Source organism: Sinocyclocheilus grahami, unplaced genomic scaffold, assembly GCF_001515645.1.
Source record: "Sinocyclocheilus grahami isolate Dianchi unplaced genomic scaffold, SAMN03320097.WGS_v1.1 scaffold618.1, whole genome shotgun sequence".
NCBI classification, from domain to species: domain Eukaryota; kingdom Metazoa; phylum Chordata; class Actinopteri; order Cypriniformes; family Cyprinidae; genus Sinocyclocheilus; species Sinocyclocheilus grahami.
Window position 1 is genome coordinate 440,219 of NW_015505797.1, and position 11,407 is coordinate 451,625.

At 36.5% G+C, this 11,407-nt stretch overlaps 1 protein-coding gene across 1 annotated transcript in view; it reads right to left on the minus strand.

Moving 5' to 3' along the window:
• Positions 1–4,243: 4,243 nt before the first annotated feature.
• Positions 4,244–11,407, minus strand: part of LOC107557768 (E3 ubiquitin-protein ligase RNF167-like) — an 8,210-nt gene continuing 1,046 nt past the window's right edge. Inside the window, exons 2-10 of the mRNA XM_016241292.1 lie at positions 9,939–10,067; positions 9,701–9,781; positions 9,464–9,604; positions 8,478–8,565; positions 8,102–8,192; positions 7,225–7,330; positions 6,870–6,963; positions 6,056–6,136; positions 4,244–4,922 (exon numbers count right to left, since the gene is read on the minus strand). Coding sequence (XP_016096778.1) covers positions 4,540–4,922; positions 6,056–6,136; positions 6,870–6,963; positions 7,225–7,330; positions 8,102–8,192; positions 8,478–8,565; positions 9,464–9,604; positions 9,701–9,781; positions 9,939–10,028 — 1,155 coding nt within the window. The 5' untranslated portion in view covers positions 10,029–10,067 and the 3' untranslated portion in view covers positions 4,244–4,539. The remainder of the gene's footprint in view (positions 4,923–6,055; positions 6,137–6,869; positions 6,964–7,224; positions 7,331–8,101; positions 8,193–8,477; positions 8,566–9,463; positions 9,605–9,700; positions 9,782–9,938; positions 10,068–11,407) is intronic.

The window sequence follows — 11,407 nt, forward strand, 5'->3', positions numbered from 1 at the left end:
TTTTATAACACATTATAAGGGTATTCTTAAGGCATTATAATGAATGCATAATGCATTATATATAAAATAATAATATGTTATGTTGTTTCATCTCATAAATAATCATAACAACAATTATAATACATTATATAACTTACTTATTTGTGGTTATAACTTTTATGAGTATGATTATTTATAACACACAATAAATTTACAGTGCATTATAAGTCTCATATCTTGACATTATTTATTTAAGATCTGCACAGTATCTTACTGATATTACAATAAATATAGTTAAAATCAAATGTGCCATATTACACATTCAGATATCTGATCTTATGGCTGTATAAGAAAAAATATTAGTATTGTCATTGTTGTTGTTATTATTTATAAGTGGTCTTTGTCTATTTTAAGTAGAGTAACGAGTTAACAATGGCAAGATATGATACTTATAATACATTATAACTATGAGAAATATAATCCATTGTAAGTTAAGTGGATGCATTGTGTTCATTGTTTATTATAAATCATCATAATCTTAAAAGCTATAACCACAAATAAGTAAATATTGTAATGCATTAAAACTGTTGTTATGATTACTCATGAGATGATACAACATACTGTATAATACGTTTTTTTATAATTCATTATAATGCCTTAATAATACTCAATAATACATGAACGTTGGATTTGTTTCTTACAAACACACAGCTTTTGTCTTCTCCAGATGTTAACTGATGGACTGGAGTGCTGTGGATTATTGTGATGTTTTTATCAGCGCTCATTCTGACGGCACCCATTCACTGCAGAGCATCCATTGCTGAGACACTGATGCAGTGCTATATTTCTACAAATCAGTTTTTGGGGGAACTATTCCTTTAAGTCATACACTGATGCAAAGCCAAACTACTTTTGCAAGAATATGACCAGATTTATAGACCAAAAGGGCAATTATTTTACCCTATGTTTTCTCTTCTCTTCTGTGTCTTGAAGCATTTTCTCCTTCCACAAGTCAAAGAAATATGAGGGGTCTGTGTAGAACTTAATTCCATCAATATGGTCATCCCTAGATAAAACAAACAAAACATATTTACACACAATAAATGTCTTATTATTAAAGAAGAAGAAGAAGAAGAAAGCAGACCTGTAGGCAGAGAGTATGTTCAGAGGTGGAGGTGTGTCGCTGGTGATGTACGTCTCTGTGATTGGTTTAGGATGCTGCTCTTCGTCACCGCCTGCTGGTCTTGAACAGTAGAGCTCTGAAAGTCTGCCTGCTTTATATTATCTAAGATTTTAATATTTTTGGGGTTAACAATTTGTGTCATGGACTGTGATGACACGTTTAAATTGACATTTCTTTATATGTCAATTTATTGTTAACCCCCAAAAATTCATCTTACTCTTTTTGAAAGTCATGAAAACACTATCGTGGAGTTTTTCTTTTGCTATTTGAGCAAATGGGAACGGAAAAAAAAGTATATATATATATATACATGATGTGGTCTCCAGTTCACTGCTATAGGAGTTTGAAAAGAAATGTGAAAAGTTCCACTGTAGTTCCTTTCAACACACTTACTATGTTTAAATCAATGGTACAAATTTATTTATACCTTAAAATAAGTATGTAAATAAATAAATAAGGGCATTAAAAAAAAGGTTCATATGTGTCCCTGGAGCACAAAAGCAGTGTTAAGTCGCTGGGGGATATTTGTAGCAATAGCCAACAATACATTGTATGGGTCACAATTATACATTTCTCTTTTATGCCAAAAATCATTAGGATATTAAGTAAAGATCATGCTCCATGAAGATATTTTGTAAATTTTTTTGCACCCTCAGATTACAGATTTTCAAATATTGTCCTCTCCTAACAAACCATACATCAATGGAAAGCTTATTTATTCAGCTTTCATATGATGCATAAATCTCAATTTTGAAAAATTGACACTTAAGACTGGTTTTGTGCTCCAGGGTCACAAATGATCAAAGACAACTTACTGTAGGAATTCTGGGAATGTCAGATGAAAAGATCACATCATGAAAAAATATACCAAAGAAAGGGGATGCAGAGGTCATTTTTGACCCACATACTGTTAGGTCTAGCCTGGAATATCCTGTTAAATAAGCATCCCATGTCTGGTAACGTGCATGTGATCTTTGACTTGTGACCTCTGACTGACCTTCCTCCACACTAGAATCCAACTGAGTGACCTTGACTGCAAGACGGTCTGTACGGTCCTGAAGAGAATTAGCACGCAGGTAGAATGCATTGGCTTCATTAAAGAGTTCACCAAACACGTCCTCTGCGTGTTTGCCTATAGTAGATGAGCAAGAACGACTGGGGATCAGATCTGAGCTTTTAAAACAGTCAACATCTCAACGTCTTCAGTTAACGTCTTGTGAAGTGAAAAGCTGCGTGTTTGTAAGAAACAAATCCATCATTGAGGTGTTTTAACTTTAAGCTGTTGCTTCTGGTCAAAATGCAATAATAACGCTTCCTCCGGTGAAAAAGTGCATCTCCTGTTGTCTCTCACAACTAAATCCAGCCACATGTTTGTTTAGAGCTGTTTTGATCTGTGCAGATTTCTCTCTTGACTTTTTTAGGAAGCAATATTATCCATAAAGGACTCTTTTAGCTGGAAGCAATGGTTTGAAGTTAAAAACATCTTAATGCTGGATTTGTCTCAGCTTTTGTCTTCTCCAGATGTTAACTGATGGACTGGAGTGCTGTGGATTATTGTGATGTTTTTATCAGCGCTCATTCTGACGGCACCCATTCACTGCAGAGCATCCGTTGCTGAGACACTGATGCAATGCTACATTTCTCCAAACCTGATGAAGAAACACACTCATCCTAATCTCGGATGGCCTGAGGGTGAACACATTTTCAGCAAATTTTCATTTTTGGGTGAAGTATTTCTTTAATTTCACTTGCACCAATCGCATCTCAGCATCTGGAGCGTTCTTAAACCTCTGAGAACCAACACGATGCATGCATAATTGCAAACACGCAGTCATGTGTGGATAAGGAGAAGGTGGGACATAAACAGTCAAAGATTGTTTATAGCTTTCAAACATGTAGATCAAAATATATAGTTTTTGTGTGCATTTTGCTATTGGACATGTTCTCACAAAAGGCCATTGTGCGTCAAATGAATGTACCCCTGGGGAATAACTGCACATTTTAAATAGCTTATTAGTAGGCAAGACTTTAAAGTATGTGTCTACACACTCTAAGATAACTCTACACTGATAAGAGCTAAGAAGTGTGGCAACCAGCTCTGGACTTTCCTCTTCAAATAGTCTATTAAAGCAAGCAAGCAAGAATAAAAAGAAATGCATAGTATTTTCTTGAAATGTATTAATTGCTTTGTTATTAATGTTACCGTGATTAGCCTACTGTTGTGGTTATTTTGCCAATTTTAGTATTTATAGCTCCTTTGATTCTCCCACTATTGTTGTGCTGATCCATCATCTGTATTTGCCCTGCAGTAATAACTGGGAAGAAGAGTCCAACATTCATATATTTAAGTGCATCCTGTGGGTATTTAAAGTGCACTTTTAAACAGTGTGTAAACAGCATGGCATAGTGCAGAAGATGTGATGCAGCTATCCTTTCACAAGGAAAAACTGTTGATATTCCTATGAAAATATAACTGTGATTTTAACTTGCATATTAATTGCATTATGCACAAAAGGGTAATAGGAAACATGTATAGGGTCTCTTGATGGCACTGTGTGGCTCTTGGAGACGTCCATATCTTGAGGTTCAATGTTTATATGTGAATTAAAGCTTAAATTAAATCTGATCATCATATAAATGAATTCTTCCAAAGACTTGGATTAATTTATGATCTCTTTATTAACATTTATGATGTCTTTTGTGTTTTAAAGCATGACATTGTTGGTTGCATGGACTTTCAACAGATAATAGAATATTAAAAATATCTTAATTTGTGTTCAAAGATTAACAGAAATCTTCTGGGTTTGGAACGACACAAGAGCGAGTAACCGATTTCTGTGTGAACTATCCCTTTAAGTCGTCATTCACTATATATCTAGATTTACAATCTCATTTGTACGTGCATGCATTCAGGTTTTATTTGATTAGTAATATGCATTGCTAAGAACTTCATTTGAACAACTTTAAAGATGATTTTCTCAATATTTAGATTTTTTTGCACCCTCAGATTCCAGATTTTCAAATAGTTGTATCTCGGCTAAATATCGTCCTATCCTAACAAACCATACATCAGTGGAAAGCTGATTTATTCATGATGTATAAATCTCGATTTCAAAAAATGGACCCTTATGACTGGTTTTGTGCGCCAGGGTCACATTTTGTTTCATTCACTTCAAAACGTTAACTCCTTTTTGGACACGGACCAAGTTTCAGGTGAAAGAAGCTTTAGTGAAACACACACAAATGTGTGATTAGTCAGACACTGCTACACAAATGCTGTGTAGTGTTGGTCGCACTATAGCTAGTTAAGAACGAGACGGATGGAGTGCGCCAAAACAAGGGGTGTAAATATGAGCGCTGTGATTTTAATCAAGCCCTCAGACTCGTACTGCGCCCCGTCCCATGAGCTCTGTGGTATCGCTATCGTCATCAGTACCTTCCTCCGAGTCCTCTATGGGCGAGTAGTACTCGTCGTGGAGTGCGGAGGTCGTTACCGTGGCGACGGCTGCCTCCGACGTTACGGTGGAGGAGTAAGTGGGAGGCGGGCTGGAGGAGGCGGGGTTGGAGGGCCGAAGGAGAGGCGTGCGCTCAGAATCTGCCTCGCTGGTCGCTCCTTCCTCTTCCTCGTGCGGCCCTGACTCTCCATCGGAGTCTGAAGACTCTGAGTATTCTGGGTTGGGACGGGTCACGCGCTGCTTGCACACCGGGCAGGTTTTTTTAGTTTGGGTGAGCCAGGGGTCCACACACCTGCAGTGGTAAGCTGAACAACAGGACAAAAACACAACGATGTTATGCTATTCTGAACAAGGACCGGAAATAACTCTACTTTGCTTTAAAATGCTATTTCACCGATATATGCATGCAGCACTTGTCAAAAGTATTTTTAATGAAATCTCTTCTGCTATTGTGAAATAGTATTACAATGTAAAAACGCGGTTTTCTATTAGAATGATTTCTGAGGGATTGTGTGACACCGAAGACTTAAAAAAAAAAAATTGACAATAGTACTACAATAGTAGTGTTTTTACTGTATTTGGTTACACTTTACTTGAAGGGGTGTGCGTAAGTCTGACATGACACCTTCATAATCATGACATGAATATGAATATGAAGGAGGTTTTATGCATGTTTATGACAGCTGTCATTAAGTGTCATTCGCTCAGTTATGTAATTTTTAATGCAAAGATGACATTGTTTGAGATGTCTTTGTTATGGGTTAGGGTTAGGGGTAGGGTTAAGGTTAGGTCAAACAACGTCATCTTTGCATTAAAAATGACACTGAAGTTATTTCAAACTTTGAAATATCATAATGTTTCCAAACTTTTGACAAGCACTGTATGATAAAACACCATTTAATTTAAATATAGTAAATAGCACATGCATAACAATTTATGTAATGTAATTTATATTTATTTTACATAATATTTACTAAGATAAGTAGAAATAAATCACTTAAAAATTAAGTTACTTTTTAAAAATGTGAAACTTGGTAAAGAAGTCTGTAAACATGCAGCTTCTTTATTCTGTAATCAATCCTATTATATAATTTTGTCACAAATAAAGAGATTCATAAAACATGAATCAACCATGAAAAAAGAAACAAAAACTCAGTAAGAAAGATGACTTTTTGCACTCATTCTGGATGTAATCTTCTGAGTGAAATCAGTGCTTTTCCCTGCAGCCATGCATTTCTATGAATGTAGGTGAACTCAAGAGAAACTTAACTTTACTTAAGTTAAACAGTCTGCCAGGTTATACGTGTGAGAAACTTCCAGTATGGCTCTGATCAGCTCCAATAAGCTCTAAATGCTTTGATTAGTTTTTTCAGAATGTCAAACTAAAACATGTTTAATTCCTTGCATGCATGTGCAAAGACACGACAGGTTCACTTACCATGTGAACACGGCAGCACTCTCAGCTTATCTCCCTCTTCATACTCATCGAGGCAGATCGCACAGACATCATAATTATCACCTGAGAAAAATACGCAGTTATAAAAGCGCTAGATGATCCAGTAGAACAATCAGAACCCACTCTGAAAATGTGTACAACGCGGCACATCCGAGATCAGGAGTAAGTGGTGTATGCCAGTGTTATTCCAGCATCATCCAGATACTATCATAGTTTTTGTTATATTTTGAATTAGATTTTATTTTTTAGATTTTCTGCTTTCGTGTTAATTTCAGTTAAAGTTTTAGTCATTTTGCTGTGCATTTTTTTGTAGTTTTTAAAAATGTCTATATATTTTAAATTAATTTTTACTTCAGATTTAAAATATTTTTTTTTAGAACATCAAGTTAAACTAAATGAAAATGTGAAATGTTGCCTTGGACAATAGCTGAAGTTTTAAAAAAATCTTATTTCAGTTAACATCTATTTTATTTCAAGTAACAAAAGTGTTAACTATAATATCCTGGTATGCTCCTTAAAAAAACAAAAAATCTTAACTTCTATGATTTCCAACACGCAGTTCTGATACATTTCTTTAGCTATATTGTCATATTGCCTATATATATATATATATACTATATTGCCAAACCTTGACTATAATTTGGACTTGATTGTCAGTTCAGTAAATGTGTTTGTTTTTCTTGGTGGAGTCAAGACTATTTCCTGCGGTAATTAAAAGCACACCACAGATGCGGCCCATAGGGTGCATGTCCCGTTTAACCCTGAATAAACCTTTAGTGAAGTCTCGTCAGCTCACCTTTAACAAACTTGTGCGTGGGGATTTTCTTCAGCTGTTCTTTGGAGAGTCTGTTTTTCCGAAGTCTCTTCCGGTGCTGCACGCACCGCACAATCTGGACCAACCAGGAGGAGAACACATTACTACCCACCAATGAATGCATCATTGACTCTGTTACAAACCCTATATACAGTAGCTGCCTACCTAGACTACATTTGTTTACATCCTGACATGAGCAAAACTATGCTCTGCGCTTTATTTAATACTTTATGAACGTTCTAAATAGTGTTCTAGACACCTGTACTTTCATGCATGACTCTAGTATAAATCCACAATGTCATTTAGGGGTTTATAAAGCAGTCAGAGCAGCACTGACCAGTATGATGACCATGACGATGAAGATCATGCTGACTACTCCAGTGAAGGGGATGAGATAGTAGGACAGAGGGAAGGAGAACTCAGGCTTCAGAATCACGTAAGCTCTAAAGCAAAGTGGGTCAACAAATAAAGTTACACACACATAACCTTAAAATCATAAAAGCACCTTTATGACAACCTTTGCCCAGAAAGACGGTAAGCTGAATAAAGTCATTCAAAATGTGTAAATACCCGTTAAAATCCTGGACTTAAGTTTATCACAATGCTCTCCGAGTGAAATTGGAATTGTGCTCAAGTTTGATTTTTTGTTACAAAATACAAAATGTAATAAATAAATATCTTTCTTTTATTATACATGGATGTGTTAGAGCACATACTGTTTAAAAGAGCATCCAAAGAAGAAATCGTCTGAACCTGAGTGAGTAGCTCTGTAAACTATACAAAGGTATTTTAGCATTTGAAAAAAAACTCACATATGAGTTTTCATTTGTTGACTATTTTAGGTCGCTACATAATATCCACATGCCCATATTTGTTATTTCATAGCTTTGATCACTCACTACCGGTATTTTACTAAAATTATGAGGAAAAAAATCAACACTCTCAGTACAAAATCTGTCAGTGGGGCAGTACCTTTTCAAAAGATGTACCATTTAGGTACTAAAATGTACTTTTAAAACACTAATGTGTAACTTTGAGGTACTAGAATGCACCCTTTAGGGGTAAATAAGATACAGAAGTGTCCCTTTCGAAAAGGTAAGATGTTATACCCGTTTTCCCGAGAATGTAGGTGTGTCCAAATGACTGTTTCTATTCATATATCTATCTAGATTCTGTTTTTGTGTTAGAATGCATGTAGACTATATCATTCTCACCCTTTCTCTGGTATGATAAAGCTGCGCAGTATCTGAGAGGCATAGTAGCTTGTGAACACAGAGGGAATCTCGATCTCCTCCATGATAGTGTCTAAGCAGAAACAAAGCGGACATCAGACTGGATTGCAATTATGATAAAGTATGTGTCTTCAATAGGGGTCAGTTGTATTGAAATTTGCAAAATATTGATAGACTTCAAACACCTGTCATTCTATACATCCACCACTGCTTATATGTTCATTTATTAATCAGGTTTTGTTTGTTTTCAGCTACCAATAAGAGTGTAGTATTCCCATTACTAGTATAAAACACACACCTGTGTTTCCCATAACGAAACAGCAGAAGCAGTGTGTGTGTGTGTGTGTGTGTGTCTCACCATTGCTGTATCCCATACTGAGAAGTGAATTAGAGTACATGTTGTGAACTATGGCTGCACTGAAACCGGCCTGCTGCGCATGGAGCACCTATAAGATTAAAAAACAAAAACAGTATTCCTCACATATTCTGTTATTCATTGCACAATGCACACTAAGCATATCTGTGGCCATATAAGTCTCTGACCTTTTGCTAGCCTTGACACCGGTTAACATGCCCTTGTGAAAAAGAAGTGTGCTTCATTGTATTGAATGTGCACTTAGTGTACTTCAAAAAAAATAAAAATACTTGCAGATTATATATTAATGCATTAAAAGGCTGCCTAAGTGTACTTAATGAGAAACACTTTCATGTTTCTTTACGCAGTTAAGTGCACTTAAACATTGCACTTTGTAATAATGTCAAATTAAAAGTTTTGCTTTTTAAGCATACTTTATAATCATTATGCTTTAATCATTTTTTGTCATGCTTCAAAGGAGTACACTTATTTTGATTTGACTAAACTTGACGTTACATTTAAAGTTAATATATTTTAAATGGACTGTTTGTGACTTTATCATCACAAATGTATAATTACAAATATATTTAAGTGCATGACAAACAAGTTTCAATAGAAATCGCGAAGTACATTTTAGTTTACCACAAATGTTTGCACTGTGACCATATTTCAAAGACAATAGAATTATAAAAATTACATATAAAGATGTACCGAAGTCCTATTTAAGTGGGTCAGAAATGCAAAACATTACATTTACTTCACACTTAAATATATTCTTTTAAAGCATATTATTTCCATATTAAGTACTAAGTATATAGTCATAAGTATTTTTTGACAGTATGCTGAAGTGTACTTCTTTTTCACAAGGGTGCATTGTCTATTGTCACATGCTTTTAGTTTTATATATATTCTTGTCAGTCGACCATATTACTTTTATAGCCCATATTTTGGAATCTACTGAAATAGCGCAGCTGTGCGAGAACATTAACCTTGATATCAAAGTTACAGTCATAGCGTCGAATGAGGACAATGTATTTTGTAGTGCTGTTGGGATCGGAGGGTGTGGGAGAAACTGGAGGAGGATCTATAGGCATGCAGGCATTCTGAGGACGAGCTTCTACCAGCACACCCTGGGAGAGAGAGCAGAAGACAGACAAGTCAGTCACTCACATCCAGTACTGTATTCACTGGGCAAACCTACGAGTCCAGCAGCAGAGATTCATTACCATGAGTCCATCTTTTGGCAGAGGAGGGCCAAAGAGAGCGGGCAGATCTTCAAACAGCATGGAGGTCATGTTACTGTAATGCTGCACAGAATAGAAAAGAGGCCATTAGCAACTGCATAGTGCAAAGCAATCAAACCCTACATCATAAAATTTACACTGACTGCTGAAAGGTACCGTGTGTAGCCCAATATCATAAAAGCATCTATAAATGAATAAAAGCCTAAAACCAGACACTTACAGCATATATATATGCCTGGCCAGGAGACGGCGCCATAGTGCAGAATAAGACTAGGACCGATACACCCAGCTGCGTCCCAACATACGCCATCCTGAATTAGACCGGGCCCTGACGAGGGCCGACAAAGACCTGCATACAGAATCAGAAGAGCTTTATTACCAAGTATGTTTACACACACACACAAGGAATTTGACTTGACGACAGGAGCTTCCAGTGTAGAAGAAAGTACAAACATAGTGCAGACATACATAGGAATAACACAGTAGGGATGTAATATAACACTAATATAAATAAATAAATAAAAAATGACGCATACAGACGCATGAGTTTACAACCTTCACCATCAGCGACAGACATTTTCAGTCTGACCATGTCTAAAGAGGTTAGACACAGAAAAGCATGCATGAGACAATGCAATCTCTTCAATACACGAGAACTCTTCTCTTCAATAAGAACTCCTGATTAAGCATTTCTCCCCTCAGGATGAAGACTGCAGACTCACTGGGGACTGAGTTGATCGGTCATGTGCCAACACCAAAAAAATTTTTTGAATTATGAATGATTTCATTTGTGTGAGTTATTGCACTGCAGTGAGCTGCTGATGAGCTTTTAAAGTTGCCATAGGACAAAAGTAGCGACAGAGATTTTCTTCCATATTGGGACGTACAGCCGAGCGTGACAGATCATGGAAAGAAATGTAGGGCGGGATTTGGGTCAATCCGTTGGTTGTTGATTGGTTTGTGAAATGTGGGCGTGGCACTCATCTTGCAGTATTTTTGTGGAATGGCAGTAGAGGTCTACACGGGTCCAAAAATTCGAACCCCAACCCGAAGAGACCCGTAAATGTGCTACACTGAACCGACCCGGACCTTTCTATTATTTTGAAAGTTGGACCCAGGCCCGTGCAGAACCGAGAAATGTCAAAAATGCACTACCCGGAACCGAATTATTTGAAAGATGGACCCGAACCCGAACTGGAAGACACAGACCCGACCGGCACATATTCCACAGCAAATTGCTAAGTCGATAAACAAGTTGTGAAAATTAAACTTTTTGTCTTACCTAATGTAAGAAGCCTTCTCCCTTGTACCTGACTGTGATGCACACAATCCTCCTTGCCAAGAAAGTTCCATCCGTCTTATTCCTCTCTTGCCAATTGAAATGCCTAATCCAATCATTATTCCAGTTTCAAAAGTCCACTTGCTGTCACGGTGACGGATGACAAATAGACTTTTAGCAGTTTTGCATTTTTTATATCTCGAGTCAACTTGCATAATAACTTAGACTGTTTGCCCGTTTGGATTATAATAACGATTGCTCGTCCAGTGCCATGGCTGCTGACGTTAGCTTTACTTATTTGCTATCATCTCTGAGCTCTCTGAGCCGAGTCTGAGCAATAACAACATCTTGAGATATAACAACAAGACGGTTCATTCATAATATTATTTAAAAAATAATCAATAATAACT